The sequence below is a fragment of the Taudactylus pleione genome, unplaced genomic scaffold (genome assembly GCF_031769625.1).
Source record: "Taudactylus pleione unplaced genomic scaffold, aTauple2 ptg000041l, whole genome shotgun sequence".
Lineage (NCBI taxonomy): Eukaryota > Metazoa > Chordata > Amphibia > Anura > Myobatrachidae > Taudactylus > Taudactylus pleione.
Window position 1 is genome coordinate 7,743,650 of NW_028284443.1, and position 19,560 is coordinate 7,763,209.

Sequence of the window (19,560 nt, forward strand, 5' to 3'; positions counted from 1 at the left end):
GACGTGGGCTTGTACATGGAAAGTAGTGCAGCTGCACAGACAATGCACGCTGTTACATGACGGCATCTGAGACAGCTCACTGCACCTGACGCAGAGTATGATACTAATGATGACTGATGGCACAATCCATTGATAATTGGACCTCAGTGAACTCCATTTATGTCTGGTGAGAATAATCTTAACGATATTATTACACGTGTTACACTATTGATGCAGTCGCACCAAACTGCCCATGAAGTGCTATGATGCAGCAGCTGCAACTTTTTGTCACGTTCTGTTGTGCGTCATACACAGTCTCAGAAACACACATATAAACAAGTGTCACATATAAAGAGAAATAAAGGTGCGCTTATCAACCAGCCAATATAAAACTAGTTCAAATGGGCAACTCTCACTGTAGGTTCTGCCACCCAGGAGAACCAAACAGGAATGTAGAAATTCTGTGGAGCGCTTACTTTGAAAAAGTAACCAGGAGAAATGTTAAAAGTTCTATTTAATAAATAAATAAATTGCAACAATGTTACAAACAAGGTCTAGTGCAATACATACATACAAAACAATAGTGCTATTATCTTCTAGAAGGTGCTAAATAAATAAGTAGAATCTGATTGGTTGCTATGGGCAACACCTCCACTTTTATAAACCTCCACTTTAGTAAATATACTCCTCACTCTCCACCTAGAGGCTCACTGTAATGTTGTTGAGCACGGTATGGTGGTGCTGCTAGATCATCCACAATGTATTTGGAGAAGTGGCTGGTTGATGTTACAGCCATGTTATGGAGTCAGAGGGAAGAAGTGTAGCAGAATTGGAGATGCAGCTCTGCTGTCACTGAACTCTGGGCCTGATTCAGAGCTGAACGCTCTGACCAGAGCTCTCGCTCTGAATCAGGGCCCTCCTCCCTGAAAATGGAGCGGCCTCCTGGCCGCTCGCATAGCTGTGGGTGACCACCCACAGCATATGCGAGCGGCCAAAAAGATGGTTGTGATGGTCTTGACCTGCCGCAAGCCCTGGAGTGATTTTGGCTCTATCAGAGACAAAATCACTCCCACTGACATCACTGCTGATGTCAGTGGGGCCGGCCTCAGACGGTAGGCATTCCCATGGGAACGCCTCCATCTGGCAGGCACTCCCCCGGGAGCGAGACGCGACGAGCAAAGGACTTTCCTTCGCTCGTTGTGTCTGATCAAAGGGGGCGTGCAGTCGATGTTGATTGACAGCACGCCCCCTTTGGTGGGCGTGCTGGGGGCGTGCCTCCCAGACAGGGGCGTTCCCAAGGGAACGCCTACCGTCAGAAGCCGGCCCCACTGACATCACTAGTGATGTCAGTGGGAGTGATTTTGGCTCTGATAGAGCCAAAATCACTCCGGGCCTTGCGGTTGAGAAACTCAACCGCAGGCTTCGGCTCGCAGTGGCGATGGTCGCGATGGTCAAGACCATCGCGACCATCCACCTGCACGCTCGTATAGGCTGTGGGTGGTGACCCACAGCTATATGAGCGTCCAGGAGGACGCTCCATAATTATGGAGGTGGGCCCTGATTCAGAGCGAGCGCTCTGGTCAGAGCGTCCGGCTCTGAATCAGGGCCTCAGTCTCCAAATTCCTGTGGTAGTTATGGTGTAATACAGGGCTGCAGCATTCTGTATCATCGTAAGAAAATGCAGTGATGTCAGCTGTCAAAATGGCAGGTACTAGGGTTACGTGCCAAAGCAGTGTCCTTGACGTGTTTGTCTGGGTATAAAAACTCCCGGTTTCATCAGAAGGCATAGTCAGTCATAATTGTGGGCAGGATGGAGTTTAAATAGCTGGATCGCCTTCCTGAATTGATTTCCATTAGTCCTCAGATGATTTGAAAGGCACTCTTTTGTCCAAATGCATATATAATTAGTTGTATACGCCATATAAAACAGACATGTTTACATAGAAAAACATTTAAAATATAGAAAACATTTACATATTAGGACATATTTGAATATTATTATAATAATAACACCTAAAAGGGAACTGCAAACCATGAAGCTGTTAATGAAGTGTCGCATATAAAATTAATCCAGGAAATCTCCTGGAGCGGCTTGCAGCATTCGATCGCAACCAATATGCATTTTTGGGCATAAAAGATTCTTGGCTCAAGCAAAGTTGCATGGGACCTGGTGGCTCACTCACAGCAGGCATCTCACGCCACATGGCGTATTAAGGCTAGGGGGCTTATATACAAAGTGTCGGGTTCTCAGAACAAACACTTCTTTAGTTTATGCCCAATATTTAAAAAGGCAGTGCTTTTACTAGCCGGGTCTTGCTAGTAAAGGCACTGCCCTTTTAAATATCGGGTATGAACACTAACAGAAATGTTGGGTTTTACAACCGGACACTTTGTAAGTAAACCCCGTGGGTGTATGAGGACACATCTGTAGTTAATTTATAAGTTAACTTAAAGGTGCCCATCCACTTAGCGATATAACAAGTAGATTGAACGATAACAACATCGTTAAATCTCTTGTTAATCGCCTGCAAATCGGGCACTTTAAAGTCGGAAACGACCAGCGATGCGCGCGCCCGCTGGTCGTTTCCGACATCTATCATCGGGCAAACATGCTGGACAACCTGACGGCAACGTCAGGTCCAGCATGTTACCAGATGATTGATGTGCCTGCACTGAATGACTGCTCGTTCAGTGCAAGCACATCACAGACATAGAAATGTCTGACATAATTAACATTTTTTTTTTTTTTTTTTTTTTTATAGTTTTGCAATAATGTGTGGGGTTTCCCAGGTAATATGCTGGTTGTACTGCAGAGGTTCCAAAACTCCACCATTATAGTCCAGAGATTTAAGGATATCCATACTTGAGCCCAAGATAGTTAAATCAAATTGACTAAGGTACTAATTAAGTCACCTGTGCTCAAGCCTGGAGAGCCTTAAAACCTGGACTGCAATATCGGAGTTTGGGAACCACTGGTATACTGTATGCTTAGCTGTGCCATATCTGTGTCTAGTCATGTGATGCATCAAATGTTTGAAATATCTGTTTGTTATTTTGCCCATATGCAGTATTCTAACTCTTTGGCCTACATCAGGCGTGTGATTGATGCCTACCCTTCTCCTCCTCCTGAAAGGCGCAGACACACGTGTTTCCCTCTTTGGAATTCCTGATGATGAGGTGGTGCTTAGATATAGGCTTCCACCTCATGTCATCTAGGAAACGCTACACATAGTAACTGTGTAAGTGGTGGGATTGCTGTAGTAATGTTAATTAAAGATTCCAGGTCACTCTCCACTGTCAGTGTTACACTTCTTCGCTTCAGGATCTTTCCAAACCACCGTCGCTGTGGCTGCTGGGATTACCCAGGCAGCCTTCAGCAGGATCCTGAAGTGTGTTTCCACAGCCTTGCTAGTTTACCTCCACCAGTTTATACACATACCTTTAGATGAGGGAAAGCAGCAGTTTCTGGCAATTGCATTCTTTCCACGTGTTATAAGGGGTAGTGGATGGCACCCAAATAGCCCAGTGCCATCTGCGAGGAATGAGCACATATACAGAAATACCATGCAATTATATTATGGTTATACATATGTGGTACCTCCCTCCAGAAATGCTATGCCAGAAATTGTCTGAGAGGCAAGTCACAGTTGCGTGGCTGCTGGGTAAATATTTGTAACGTGTATTTTGTTTAGTATTTTCAATTCTTCTTTGTCTGTCTACTTTTTTTAAATGTAATTTTTAGGATATAGTGGATACCCTTGCTGCCCATGGCTCCTGTATTTCGACCAAACACAGAGGCTGAATTTGCCTACAACGCAGCACGTGCAGCCTCCAGACAAGTTAAAGAATGGGCCTTTGGTATTTAAAAGAGTGTTTCAGGTGTTTGGACTTGTCTGATGTAGCCCTCATGTATGCGCCGCATGTTTGTGAAATAATTATTCTGTGTGTGGTGTTTCAAATCATTACCATGAGAGGAACAGCACATCGAGTAGAAGGATGAGGAACTTGTGGCCACAACCCCTGATTTGTCACAGTGTATGGAGTTCAGGCAATAAATGTTGAATAACTATTTCTCATAAATACATATTTGCTTTGTATAAATATACAAAGTCAACATAACACTTTGAATGCTCATAGTCTGATACCTAGCAAATGTTATATTTTACATCATGCAGAATATTGCTTAATGGAACAATATGGTTATGTATTCTGCCATGTGTTTGATTTATTTTGTCAGCTGCGTGTAACTACAGATACATGTGCTTACGGTGACATAGCAGTTAACATGTGTAGCTTAGACATGTGAAAGGTTAAATGTAATGAAATTGTCACACCAAAGTGCAAGTCTGGTTGCTGTAATCATTCTTTCTTAATTTTTTTTAATAGATGTTGATGTTTGGAATCAACAATTCCGTGAGGTGGTCCTTAACCAGCTTCATATAATACAAGGCAGCCTGTCAGCCATCGACGCTCCTAAATCATATATTATTGATTTATTTTGTTATTTTATTTAAAAAAATGTTTTAAATAGTTGACAATTTTGAATTTGAAGCTTCAGTAGGAAACATTGAACTTTAAAATGGGTGTGGGTTTTTCATCTAAATTAAAATCTGTTAGTCTCATTGTCATGCAGGCATATACTATAGCTGGTGACATCCCAGATATCTAAAACAAATTGCAAACAAAACAGCACTCAGGCATAATACATATGACAATAATCTCAAATGTATTAGGCCAGAATGTCCCATGCATTTGGCAGTATAAAAGATTTATATGTATTTGTCTAGAACCGGCCCTGGATCACTACATTTAACACTAGAGCATGCAAAGGTTTTACAGTATGCACTATAGTTGACACTGGTAAGCAGATAAGGATGTAAAAAATACACTTACGTTAATTGCAGTTGGATTAATTGCAAGTTTGCAACCAAACCATATCAGACAGGTGGTAGTAATAGAAAATGCTGACACAAATAAAATCTGGTAATGTGAAATCTAAAAGACAAAATGAAAAATAAAATAATTCAACTTTAGTTTGCGAAATGTAAAATTGCAAACAGTCAACAAAATCTTAGTGATTGCACAATCTATTCTAGTAGACAAGCATAAAAGGTTTTAATATTTTTATAATACATAAATATTAAAATTAGAAATATCCCAATTTATAACTCTTAGAAAAGTATGGGGATTTTTTGTAACAAGTAAAAGGAGTTGCATGGTATTGGAGTAGTCTTTGGTTAATCACACACACTCTGGACTAGATTTATTAGTAAGGGGTGGCTTTTGCAAAGGAAGGCATGTTTTGCAGTTATTATTATTGCCATTTTAACTGTCCGTGTCTAACCCAATGAGAATCGGCAGCTTGCAAAAGCCATCATTGGTAAATCACGCCTTCTGAGTGCTTTGTACTAGGAATGTTCTTCAATTAAACTACATGCCAAAATACAAGAGATGAACAACAATTTGCAAAAGCGAATGATTTACCACATTGTCTTTGTTCTTCAGTACAGCAAAATTTACCACGGCAGAAGGTATACACTGTAAGTAATATATATATATATTTTATATCAATCATTGGTCTTCATTGTATGCTTAAATATTATAGTAATATGAACCATGCTTCAGAATACAATTTTACCCAATGTTGTCTATAGAGTTGATTCTGTCCAGTACAGATTACAGTATAACTTTTGGCAGATGTGTTACAGGGTGAAATGTTACAAAACACTGGCACGTCAAGTTTACTAAAGATCTCCTGCTAATCTCTACGAGTGACTGTGGCACAGATACGCTTCTTCAGCAATTGTGTAGAAAACAAGCACTGATACGTCAGTAACATTTGAAATAGGAGAATATTCTCAACTATGTAAGAATTTAGGTCTTGTTTTATTCTAAGGTAATACCAATTGCTATTTAATTAGCATAATAAACAAAGTACTGTAGTATATTTTTTATTTACAGATCATTACCACTGAACAGGTCTACGCTTCCAGATTGGGATAGAGTAGTGTTCAGATGCCAATGCTAAAAGTAGACCAAAAGAATCAGCTGTAAATGTGGCTACACAAAATGAGATACTGCAGCAAATAATATATATATATATATATATATATATATATAAAAAAATAATTGTCATATATGGCCTTAAATCCATGGCAATTCCTGATAATCCTATTACAATCACTTGGAGTTTGGTCATCTTCCACCTGCACTAACAGGCTCCATTTAAGCCAGATGTGATCCAGCCACACAACCAGAGAGCCAAACACTTGGATTTTTCCAGTCTGGTTACAGATATGAGTGGTTAAAATAAAAGATGAGCCTGGTGCTTGATTCAAATTATCTGCAGTCTGTATACAAGATAAACTGCAATGTAAAACCTATTCTATATCTAACATTCCTGAGAATAAAGTTATTCAATTGTGGCTCTCCTATGTGTTATTAATGCCTGACAATGATCTCACATTATAATAAAGAGCCAATATCCAGTAAACAGACAGCATTATAATGTCCCAGATAGTCTCTCACAAACACACTGAGCATGCTCCAGACAGTACAGTATATACTCTCATTAATATTCATAGCTGGCCAAATAATGGCTGACTATAGATGTGTCCTCAATCCTCATACATCTAACCCCCTTGCGCATTAAACAGCCCTTCTAGTTGCGCCATGCCGTGGCATGACTCAGTAGTGCCGAGTGTCTTTTAGTGCAACATTTTACCTTCTAATGCATCTTATTCGCACAGTATGTATCTGCATGCGAAACATTATGTTACAGTGACACAGCCACTGATACCGTAACGTAGCATTTCACATGCAGATACACCCGCAGCCGTACACAGAATACAGGCATGCTGCAAATCATTTTATTCAGTAGAAGCTGCATGTGCGTCCTATTCACATCACTGTGCAAAAATGTTGCATAAAAAGTCACACAAAAAAGAAACTCAGCGCTACAGAGTCACACGGCTCTCACTCATTGTGTAACGCAATCAGTGTCGCACAGAGAATAGATGTACATGGACACAACTGTATGCAAATGGCATGTAAAAATAAACTATACAGATATAAGACCCAGTGAATGTAAATATACAGTAGATGTAGTTATTTCTTGCCTGGTCAGACATGCAGTTGTGTGTGGATGACAGGTCTGCTTACTGTAAATCATACTTACAGATCCTGCAGCGCATCTTAAGTAGTCCATTTCTGAGGGAAATACATTACCGAGGTAAAGTGAAAATCCTGATGTAGCAAGAAGACAACTCTGCGATGATATAGCAAAGAAAAAGGCTCAGTAATAGCACACTGAGTAATTATTTATTCACATTTACTTTTATAGTGCCAGCATATTCCGTTGTGCTTTACAGATGGGGAAAAAGACTGGGTAATAAAACAGACAGACAAAGAGGACAATGCCTGAAGGCTTTCAATCTGTGGGATATAGGAATTTGATAAATGTGGATAAGTGAGCAAACTGGTTCAGCCAGACTGAGAAATTCTTAGTGGGCTGTATTGACCAGTCACACAGCCTCGTGATGATTGCCAAGGTATAAGTACAGTAAGTGGCCCACTGATCCAGCAGCACTCAAGTTCACATTTAAGTTGATCTATTTTGGGATGCAATCATCATTATGTATACAGCAATTGGTCATTCCATGTCAAGTGGATCAGGGGTCTTTACCTGACCATCTCAAATTTTTATACAATTTCACATGAAGGTTGGCATATATGTCAGACTAACTGAGATGTAGTTAGCATCCCAGCGTCAGAATCCCGACAGCAGCCCGAATTCCGGCGCCAGAATCCAGACCGCTGGCATCGCAAAGGTAAGTATTAGCGTTAGGGATAGGTATAGGGCTTAGGCTGCGGCGGGGAATTTAGGATGAATTTAGGGTACTCGCCTAGTTGGGTCGGGATTCTGACATGTTGGGATGCCAGTGTCGGTATTGTGACCACAGGGATCATGTACCCAACCCGACTAACTTTTAGTTCACAAAATGCTATAGTAGCAAAACTACGACCCTCAAAGAGGGGGTGAGTGCAACTGTCACCGAGTCCACAGTGCACATTCAGCAGGTGGGGACGTTCTTCAAAATTGGTCCACTTGACATGGAATGACCCCAATACACAATTCTGTTGCTTATGTCAGGATAACAAATCATACATTAATAAAAAAACAAGTACACAATAGGATGAAGACGAATGTGCAGCAGGGAGAAAGAGTATATTGCTCAATGCTCATGAGAGCTTACAATATAGATAAGCAATGTATTAATATTTACACATCAGCCGTGTTTTTACTACAGCTAAAATGTCACTGCAAGCATTACCAATGTGTAAACCCATTGCAAAGGGAAAAAAAAGTAACTGTATTAAAAAAACTAAAAAAGTCAACTAAGCAAAGTTCAATGCAATACAAAAAAAAATAAAAAAATCATTGGGTATGGTGACAATAGAAAGAGTAATTTCTAGCATCAGACCTGTATATATGCATTTACATACATAAATAAATAATACATGTAAAATGTATTTAAAAAGTGGGTATGAGCCCTAAGAGAAACCATAACAGATTACACAAGCTAAAACAAATGTTGAGCCAATAAAATAATGTACATTATAATAGTCACAAATACATATTTCAAATTCTCATATAACAGTTTGTTACAGTGTGCATGCTATTGTGAAGGATTCAATTGCCCACATAAGAGGCTGAGTGATAGTAAAATGAATTGTAAGGAGTGTGGCAGACACTGGGCATGATTCAGACCGCTCACGAGCGCACAGCGCTCGCAAGCAGGTCGATGGTCCCCCACTGCGCATGCTGGAGCCAGCTCCAGCATGCGCTAGACACGGCCAGCGACGGGCGCTCCGTCGCTACAAGTCTTGCACCAAAGCAAGGCAGATGTCGATGGTGATTGACAGCTTGCCCCGTTTTGGAGGCGGGCAGGGGGGGTGGCTGGGCAAATGGAGGCGTTCCTGCAGGAACACCTGCGTTTGTGGGCGGTCCTACTGACATCACTCGTGATGTCAGTAGGTGGACTTCCTGCTCTATTAGAGCAGGAAGTCCACTGGGTAGAGCAGGAAGTCCACTGGGGCTTGCGGCCACGAGACCCTACCACAAGGGTCTCGTCGCAAGCCTGATGGTCGCGATGGTCTGGACCATCGCGACCATCACCTGGCCGCTCGCATAAGCTGTGGGTGGTTTCCCACAGCTATGCGAGCGGCCAGTAGGCCGTCTTTAAAAAAAAAAAAAAGGGACGCCCTGATTCAGAGCGAGCGCTCTCAAAGAGCGTCTGGCTCTGAATCAGGTCCACTGTTTCATGTGATAAGCAGCACTTATATCTTGCACTTCTCCTGAGTTCATTTCGAAGTAATTAAATATTATGCATTACCATTTTTTTCATGATTTATTACAAATACAAAAAAAGTTGAATGAATTTACCTGAATTAGCTAGATATTTATTTATTTAACAGTTTCTTATATAGCGCAGCATATTCCGTTGCACTTTACAATTGGAAACATAAATAGAACAAAACTGGCTAATAACAGACAGATATATAGGTAGATATTAACATTAAGGGCCGTATTCAATTGCCGGCGAAAAGCCGAGATCAGCGAAAAGTTCTCGCCGGTGACGTCATTTCGTCAGGGGAGAACTTTTCCCCGTATTCAACTGGAAAGACTTTCCGTTGGTGCGAAAAGTCTGCGCCTTGTAACCAGCAGACAAGATTCGCCATTGAAACGAGGTGGAAAAAAAGTGCAGTTTTGGGGATTTGGGGTGCAAAGTTGCGAGAACACCCCTGCAGCCTTGGGACAGCCCCCCAAAAGTAAACTGCGTCAAAAAAGTTTAAAAATACATCACCCCAAAAAAGTACTTTAGTTTTAGGGGCGAAAAAAAAAACAATGTTGGGGGAACAAAGTTAAAAACCTAGCGAAATAGACTCCAGGGGGTCCCCCAAGTATGCCCAAGCTGTTTTCTTTTATTGCAGGTGCTTGCTGAAGGTGCGTTTAACGCGCTTTAGCGATTTTTAACCATGCTTACACTCATTTTCATGTACCCCAAATATGCTGGGACTACTAATTTTTGCCAAAACAAAACTGCTAAATGCTATTCTTCATCACTTGTGCAAAGACGCTAAATAGCACCAATTAAGAACATTAAAGCACCCCAAATACCTTCAGCAGGGCTAATCAGGGGTATCCTAATGATCCCCCAAGTCAGCGCTTCTTTTGGGGGGTATCATGCTGATTTCCCCAAATCTGACCGGACTTTTCGGTGATTTCAGTTTCGCCAGGATGCGTCCCCGCGCCCTTTGCAATTGAATAGGGCGAATCGCGGTGACGAGCTCGATACTTTTCTGGAGCCCAAACTGGCGATGATGGCGAAAAACTACGGGACTTTTTGCCGGCAATTGAATATAGCCCTATATATTTAGAAAGTGAACTCTGTGCATGCAAATAGAATATAGGTTATCAGCAGATGCCAATACAACAACTACCATTACCTACCCCAATCAGCAGAGAAAACACACAGGTTTTGTACTTGACACATGGTTGTATACCATCTAATGATTTCAGATCGGCATAGTACTTCCTACTTTCTGGCATCCCAAGTTCCAAAGTGGCCATTCTGTCACAACTACAGTCTTCACTGTACCCTTCTTCTCTCATCATACTGACCTAAAAACGATACACAGGCTCAAAGATCTTGGCAACAACTACCCAACAACGGGAGACCCTAAACCTAACCTTGCCCCCACTGCGGCTATCCGCTCCCGACGCCTGGCTTACCTATGATCGTTATGCCGGGCGTCGGGATTTCAGCGTGGGGCTAACGATAGGCATCGGTATTTAGACGCCCATCATTAGTCCCTTGTCGGGATTTACTGTCAAGAAGCCGGTGGTCGGCATTTCGACCGCCTGCTTCCCGACTACATACCAACTGTATTTCGGCATGTTCACTATACCAAGATTTCTACTAAATGTTATCAACGACCATAAAACAATAAATGTTATTTTACTTTTTTCGGTTGAACAAAAAATATTTTCCAGACATGTGCATATAGGGAATTCATAGGTATGTAATAAACCACAATCCTGGTTGCTACCCATTATCTTTAAAGCATAAATTAAATACACATACTTATGCAGTGCTGCATTAGAAAGTGAAATTGTTTACAGAAACTACTTGCAGACTACAACACAATAAACTGAAATACAGTATGCATATCAAAGTGTTGGTTTTCTTCAAAATGTTTCATTAATTCAGTTACATATTAAGCATGTATCAATGTATCATGAAGTGCTAGTCATATTATACACACTGCTACATACTTACCTAAGATTGGATGGAAGTCAGAAAATAGTTCTAAGTAGGCAGTCTGGGTATACCGCTCTGCTCAGGGATTCATGCTGCATTGGAAAAGTTTGTTGTGAAAGTATCTATTCACATGCAGGACAAAGGCAGAGGAAAAACTGAACTTAGCCAGAGAACACAAATGCCACTTGAATTTTAATGAGGAAAGTCTAGAAGATGGTTGGGTGGTTTACTAGTGTCCCAGCAAACTATTTTAGTGAAAGACAAAAGTTGCAAAATTTAGGTTATAATAAGGATATCTCATCTAAATTTTCTGTGTGTTAAAGTCATTGTCCTGTGCCAGTCGAGCAAGTAAACATTTAGGGGACAGTAAAACATTCTGCTGTGGTAAAACACAATATATTTGGTCCCGTAAAGTCACTTCTACACAGAGCAAGCATCATACTCCTGGTGTTACTAAAAGGACATGGTCATTATTATAAATATATCATGAGTTCAAACTATTTATTTCCTAAAACCACTTCCCTTCTCCCACAATCTAATTTTTTATTTAATATTTTGCTTCAGATTAGGCAGGATACACACTTGTCGATATATTTCTCTTTCCATCAACGAGCGATATATCAGAGTGCATTGGCGAGTGTAATTCACAGACACATTAGGTCAATCCTGCAGAAGAGCCGATACCATAATATCTGAACAATATATTGGTGCATCTGGCTGTGTGCTCTAGTGACCCACCAACTGCCTGTACACTAGCTGTAGGGACCGCCGACACAGACATCTCAACTGGACAGGCAAATTTAAAATCCCGTCCAGTTGTGATGTCAGCCCAGAGGGATGCGGTCAAAGCCGTCTGACTAAATACCAACGTGGTACTAAAGACAGACTTCGAAATCCCAACGCCTGTCTGTTAGTGCTTAGCCATGGGGAGGGGGGCGGAAGGTTAGGTTTAGGTACCTCCGTGGGGATTTAGGATTAGGCACCACCCCGGGAGGGTTAGGTTTAGGCTGCGGGGAGGTGGGGGTTAGGTCTAGGCACCTCTGGGGGGGAGGTTAGGGTTAGGCACCACTAAGGGAGGGTTAGGGTACTTACCAGCCCCAGTTGGGATCTTCAGTGTTCGGGCTTGCGGCGTCGGTATTCAGTCACACGGCTTTACGGCCGTCTGCATTTCATACCCAACCCAGACACAACAAGCAGCCGATGCGTCTACTGACCGATCCGTCATCCAAGTGTATACCCCCAGACTTACAGTCATGCATTTGAGACTTTTGTTGAAAGATTTATAGCAGCTCACACCCCATTAAGACAGTGGTTGTCAGACTGCCAGAGGTGAGGAGTTGTAGCAAGTGGTTATTGTTTACGAGATGGTGGCATAGGTGATTTGAAGAAATAAGGAGCAGAGTAGGACAGCATTATTCATAAATGCATCAATTCCTTATCACCTCTGCAGATTACTCATCTATAGTACAGACATTCCTTACTCAACGACAGAGGCCCTGATTCAGAGCCGGACGCTCTGACAGAGCGCTCGCTCTTATTCAGGGTCGGGTTTTTTATTTTTTAGAACGGCCTCCTGGCCGCTCGCATAGCTGTGGGTGACCACCCACAGCTACAGCGAGCGGCCATGATGATGGTCGCAATGGTCAAGACCATCGGGCTTGCAACGAGACCCTTGTGGTAGGGTCTCGTGGCCGCAAGCCCCAGAGAGATTTCGGCTCTAACAAAGCTGGAATCTCTCCACTGACATCACTCGTGATGTCAGTGGGGCCGCCCCCAAATGACAGGCGTTCTCATGGGAACACCTCCGTTTGGGCAGCCACGCCCCCGCCGTGCCCTCCAAAGGGGGCGAGCTGTCACTCAACATCGACAGCTCGCCCTCTTGGGGTGCGAGACCCGGAGCGACGGAGTGCCCATCGCTATCCGGGTCTCGCGCATTCCGTTCCTACGACTGTCATTAAAAAAATTGGTCACTAAACGAGGAGCCATACATACTTAATACAGGTAATCATTTTTATTTATTCTGAATAAAGAAAAGGTCTAAAAAGAAACTCAAACTTGATACTGTAACTATTTTACTTTGCATAACTCTTACATACTGTACAGTACAATTAAAGTTATAAAAAATAAAAAAAAAACATTCAGAGTAATATTTTAGTCATTGTTCAATGGGTCCCAGCTGGTCGTAAATCAGAGCGGCTATTAAACTAGTAGGTTAAGTGAGGAATGTCCGTATAATAGTCACCACTGGTCCTCGGGATCGCTACAACTGCTTTATTTGAAATGAGAGCAGTGCATTGTAGAGCAGCTCAAAAACTTGCACAAAGTATGAAGTAAAAGTTTTATTATCCTTTATTTATAATGTGCCACAAAGTGTCAGCAGAACCATACATGGTAAACATAAAAACATTTAAAAACAGTATCAGAGCAGAAGTACAATGCATAACAACTCACTATAGCATAAATACATCACATAAGCACAAAACATTAATAGAACACCACAGATTGGGCAGGACAATTAACAGTGACCAGGGTAGGGCAACAAATTTTTAGTTTGATAGCTTGAAGGAGCATGCAGCGGTGTTTGGGGGTGGAGTAGGAAAGAGAATACAATACTGTAGTGTTCCTGCTAGGCTGTTTCAGCAGGGTGCCGCACCCTGCCTAATTTGAAGTAGCTGAAATGCATCCTGCCCTTTAGAAGGCGCCCCGCTGAAACAGCCATCCCCACCCACAGGGCCAGTGTCCTGGCGAAATAATCACCGGCGACTCGAGATCCCTACAGTAAGGAAAAGGGAGCACGTCTCATGGACACACTCCTTTTTCTAGTGATCACGCCCCTTTTTGTGGCAAGCACACGCATTCAGCGCATGCACAGCAGTGCCCAAGATAAGCGCCCTCCACATCCTAGGAGGAACACTGGAGAATATGTATGAAGTGCCGAAGCGGAATCAGCACACGTTATGACACCGCTTCTCCCCCATGTATTATTGGGGGGCTTTGCTGGTAAATGACAGAGTTGCCTGACAGTTCAGTCAGCTGCAGCTATCGATAGCTGCCGTACCACCACAGCAGGGACAACGCTAGCCTTGCTGCGGTAGCTTCCAAATCCGGGGCGACACACGGGATCTCTGGAGCCGGCCGGGAGTGAGACACAGTCCATCAGCACCAGGCTGATGCGCTGTGAGCTCTAGCGGGGATCATCAGAGGAGGAAGTTCTGGCAGATGTCATGTTCATACATCTCATCTTTAGTGCTTCCTGTTTCGCTTCTGTAATGAGGTGAAGCAGGAAGCATTCTAGCAGCAAGATAGGTGCCACTATAATACATCTCCCCCACTATTCTGTACTGAGTATATGGGTGACCAAGTAGTGCAAGAGTCACTGAAGGGAAGGAGACAAGGGAACGGTGACATAGATATTGTGAAGGAAGACGGTGAAATGAGAAGGATACATAATTGAGGGGTAAAAGAGAAGCACGTCAAGTTATGAGAAAGGGATAATAAGCTTTAATAACAAGGTGTGTTTTAAGAGAGTGTTTAAAGCTTTCGGCTCTACAATGTCAGTCATGTTCCCATCCATAACTGTGCAATGTCCGTGTTTGTTACCAAAACTACACAATGCTCATAACATGCTATTTAGCATCATGACCCTCATTGTATGATGGGAGAAATAATACTGTATTTACCAATGAGAGGACAGACATTGTGTATTGCATGTCAACAATTATACTACAGTGCCTTGCAAAAGTATTCACCCCCTTGGCTTTTTACCTTTTTTGTTTCATTACAAACTGTAATTTATTTATTTTTTTAAATCTGAATTTTAAGTGATGGATCAGCACAAAATAGTCTAATTTGGTGAAGTGAAATGAGACAAATATATATAAAAAAGAATCTTTATAAATAAAATTCTGAAAATTGGCATTTTCATATGTAATCATCCACTTTGCTATGAAGCCCCTCAAAAGTTCTGGTGCAAACAATTACCTTCAGAAGTCACATAATTAGTGAAATGAAGTTCACCTGTGTGAAATCTAAGTGTCACATGATCTGTCAGTATAAACACACCTTTTCTGAAAGGCCCCAGAGGCTGCAACACCAATAAGCAAGAGGCATCACACCATGAAGACCAAGGAGCTCTCCAAACAAGTCAGGGACAAAGTTGTTGAGAAGTACAATTCTGGGTTGGGTTATAAAAAAAAAAAAAAGGATTTTGGTACTTACCGATAAATCCCTTTCTCCGATTCCACAGGGGACACTGGAGTTCAAGACAGTGGGGTATAGACGGTGGTAGAGCAGAGCCTGGCACTTTAAATAATTCTGAAGTGTGACTGGCTCCTCCCCCTCTATGCCCCATCAGCCCCAGTTTAAGAACTGAGCCCGAGAGGAGACGGTAGACAACAGGAAAATGAGGAGAAGGAGAAGACCACAGAACGGAACAATACCGACTGAAGAAGAACAGAGGAACCCTCTGCAGGGAACACATGCAGTCACACAACTAGATAAGGACCCAACAAAACGGCAGGAACGCAGCGCTGGGCGGGCGTCCAGTGTCCCCTGTGGAATCGGAGAAAGGGATTTATCGGTAAGTACCAAAATCCTGTTTTCTCCTTCATCCACTAGGGGACACTGGAGTTCAAGACAGTGGGGACGTCCCAAAGCCAACCTCCCGGGTGGGAAGCGCGGAGTACTTGCCGACCTTCCGGCCAACCGAAACAGGGACAGCCCAAGACTGGAGGCATGTCGTAGAGCCAGGAGACAATCAGAGCTCCTTGCTGAACAGTCACAGACATTCCACAACTTACAGCGTAAATTCAATGGAATACGGCTAGAGAGAGTACCCGCAGATGAGAAGCATCAGAACACCGTAAGCTCAGCCAAAAACAGACCAAGCAAGACCGTTGGGAGCAGAAAACCCCAACTAGAATCCATAGAATGGCAGTAACATGAGAACAAAACTCGAGAAAACCGTATTAGCGACAACTACAGGAAGCTGCAACAGTCTCAGACAGCAGAATCCCAGCACTGCGGGACATCATATAGATAAAAGTATAATGAGACCAATATACAGAGACAGAGCTGGACCTGTCCACAGACTCCTAACAAAGCAAACAAGGAGGCAAGAATCACGACCTAACAGTCGCCCTGAACCATTCTCGAGGTCCAACAACTAAAGGGTTGGTAACCAGTGGAAGGTTTAGACCATAGAAGTTGTCACCGAGTGGAGATCCCACTGGGCATGAGGCAGAGGCGGATGCGAGAGGATTGAGACTACAATTCCTTCCAGTGGGTCAGACGGCAGTACCACCCATCCTGTCAAACAGCAGACAACTTCCTACATGATGGTAGAGTGTAATCAGTACCAACAACTGGCCTGAACATAGTATGAAAACACCCAGGATACCCTTAGCAGAAAAAGAGCACGGATGCCACCTCCACCCAGGGAGAGACACCAATATAGGGAAGTATCCCATCCGCAAGGCTAAAGCACTAGGACAACTATGAAGTTGCCATTGAGGTACCTGTCAGTGTGCTGAATTTATCAACAGATACTGAACAGGAAACAAACCAGGCCCCCTGTATGGAACATAGAGACTGTCACACTTTATAGTAAAGATGTGCATTAGCCCATAGATGTACTTCAGTCCATAACCCCAACAAATTCCAGTAGAATAGGGTCACAAATCTCAATGTTGCAATTATGCACCCACACACCAGGAAAGCTCTAAAGTGTACAGCCAACTGATTTAAAAGAACGGAAGGCTGCTAGGACAGCAACTAAGGTGCGTAAGAGAGAACAGCAGCTATGTCAGGATGCATGAAAAAGAAAGCATCTGCCGAGGCATTAGTGGGGTAAGCCCACATACCCCAAAAACGGTCTGCTAGTGTATCCTTACATTAACACTTATAATGGTGAATTGTGTATTACGCCCTCAATCTGATACAACCCAGGCCAGACCCTGCCTATATCGGCGGGTGGCTCTAGACCTCATGTAAATTAACTAAATAAGCCATGAGGATGGAATAGATCCTGGATTCTCTATGTACTGATAGGAAATGTACCCAAGGGACCTTCAGATACCTATTGTAGTGAGATATGCGACAAGACAATAATATAAGGTACCAGAATCGATACCGAGAAAGGTACCTATACATAGACATAGAATGCGTTAATTATCCCAAGTAAAGAAGAGATATATCCGTAGTAATAACGCCAGTCAGGGGCAAAAACAGATTTCTCCAAATATTAGGAAAATTCATACAAGGAATGGGCATATATCAGTATATATACACATTCACACATATAAACATAGCTGCATGAAAAGGCAAACTCTTTGAAAGGAAGAGTTAGTACCGACATAGTAAGTCACTTGTCAAACTCCTGCACCAGGAGATCCGCACGCTACATTACATATATATATATATATATATATATATATATATATACACATACACACACATACACATATCCCGCACCAGGAGATCAGCATGCTATATCTATATATACACACATTGCATTCCTAGTGTCTTACAAGTTTGTTACTAAGTGCACCCTAGAGTGTAGTTGTAATTAATAGGTCCCCCGAAGTGGACACCGTAGATATAGACTAATGGAAACAGGACTATAACCCGAGGCGGGTGTAAGTACATATCATATACATGTGTGGACATACAGGAAGGCCCCAGGACATGTATGGAGTCCATACTAAAAGCAATGCCGTAGGAGTCTCTGACTATCCTATGTAAGCTGCAGAACATGTCTCTAATCTATAGAGCCACCATATAATATGTATGGATATAACCGACAGCTTCTGGTAAACCCTGGCAGCTTTCCAGACGTGGAATAAGATGTATCTTAATGAATGTGGAAGTATAGGCATACCTACACATATCCATAATTATATACATAATATACACACACCACCCAATCCCTAGGGAGAGATGGTGTAAGCGGAGTTATAGAACAAACTACCAGATCAGGAGAGTCCAGCCTCCCATCGCAGCATCCTCTTTAAATATGCTAGGTATCAGACATAAAACTGAGAAGAACATATCCTACCCCTGCTTTAATGGTAAGGATAAGAAGCAATTACATATATATATATATATATATATATATACACACACACACATACATCTGTATATACACACACATATATATATATATATATATATACACATAACACATACATAAATCCCTACATGCCTACGCGTACCTACATACAAGATTAGTAGGTGACGATATAATTTGAAAAATATAACATGGGCAATAGTTAGAAGGAACTGAGCCCCAGGTCTTAACGCAGGGTTTAGTATAAAATACAAGTATATACATACATGTGGCTTACCTCCACACAGGGAGACTACTCATGTGCCGCGTGTGGCCGTCATTCTGCTACGGTGTTGGGGCAGGAAATGTTAGCGACGTACTATCCCAGACTGATTGCGATCCTGGGACTCTTCCGTTACCGGTGTACTCGCCTTATCAGGTGTGCCATTCTGGCTCCAGATGATGGAAATCAAAAGATGACCTCAGTGATGTGAGACAGCAATGCCAACCACTACAACGGCCATACGTTACTTATTGTGTGTGCAGCCCAGCAGCTGCCGGGCATCAAAAAATTACATGAAACTCCTGATTGTTCCTCTCCACGGAAATCTTTAGTAAAAGGCGAAAGATTTATTCGATCTGAAGAGAAACCACAGTATAAGGGAATAAATAAGATATAAATCCCTATAGATGCACAGATGCATACCTTCTAAGGTAAGCACCGAAGGCTGTTGAGATTTAACATATGTGCAGCCACATATATGCATGAGAAGAGTACGGCTCATTCTTAAGGCGAGCCAATGTGAGGCATAAGCCTGGGGATGGAACGCACCCTTGTGCTAACCTTGGGTTAAAGATATGCAATAACCGTAATTTCTGGCAGCAGCCAGAACAGTGGCCCCGACTATTTAGGCAGAGTGATCTCTGGCAGCTATAGATGCAAGAAACACACTGCATTATTCTGTTACACATCAAGCATATTTGCCCCAGATGTTCAATGTAATAAGCCTGTCGCTCCTGGTATACCCAGGCGGTCTCCCATCCAAGTACTAACCAGGCCTGGCGCAGCTTAGCGTCCAAGATCAGACGAGATCGGGCGTGTGGCCGTAGGCGCTGATAGATATGTGGTGGGCAAAGTGGCATGGACACAACCTCTATATTAGGCTGTGGCATGTTCCTCCCCGTGCTTCAGGGTGCCTGGGACCCGGACAC

General features: G+C 42.6%; 1 protein-coding gene and 1 non-coding gene across 9 annotated transcripts in view; both read right to left on the bottom strand.

The window, feature by feature from the left end:
- MLC1 (modulator of VRAC current 1) overlaps positions 1 to 19,560 on the bottom strand; it is a 76,091-nt gene that overhangs the window by 49,372 nt on the left and 7,159 nt on the right. For 3 of the 8 annotated variants that reach the window (XM_088457609.1, XM_088457615.1, XM_088457616.1), the window contains exons 1-5: positions 11,322 to 11,407; positions 10,493 to 10,663; positions 7,157 to 7,246; positions 5,464 to 5,517; positions 4,873 to 4,974 (exon numbers count right to left, since the gene is read on the bottom strand). In XM_088457609.1, the coding sequence (XP_088313735.1) occupies positions 4,873 to 4,974; positions 5,464 to 5,517; positions 7,157 to 7,246; positions 10,493 to 10,657 (411 nt within the window). In that variant the 5' untranslated portion in view covers positions 10,658 to 10,663; positions 11,322 to 11,407. Of the gene's footprint in view, positions 1 to 4,872; positions 4,975 to 5,463; positions 5,518 to 7,156; positions 7,247 to 10,492; positions 10,664 to 11,321; positions 11,408 to 19,560 lie in introns of those variants that run through there. The other 5 variants (XM_088457611.1, XM_088457610.1, XM_088457612.1 and 2 more) reach the window with 3 other exon arrangements.
- Positions 18,893 to 19,007, bottom strand: LOC148537950 (U5 spliceosomal RNA). The gene has a single exon (XR_015872965.1). It is a non-coding gene; the product is annotated as a U5 spliceosomal RNA (small nuclear RNA).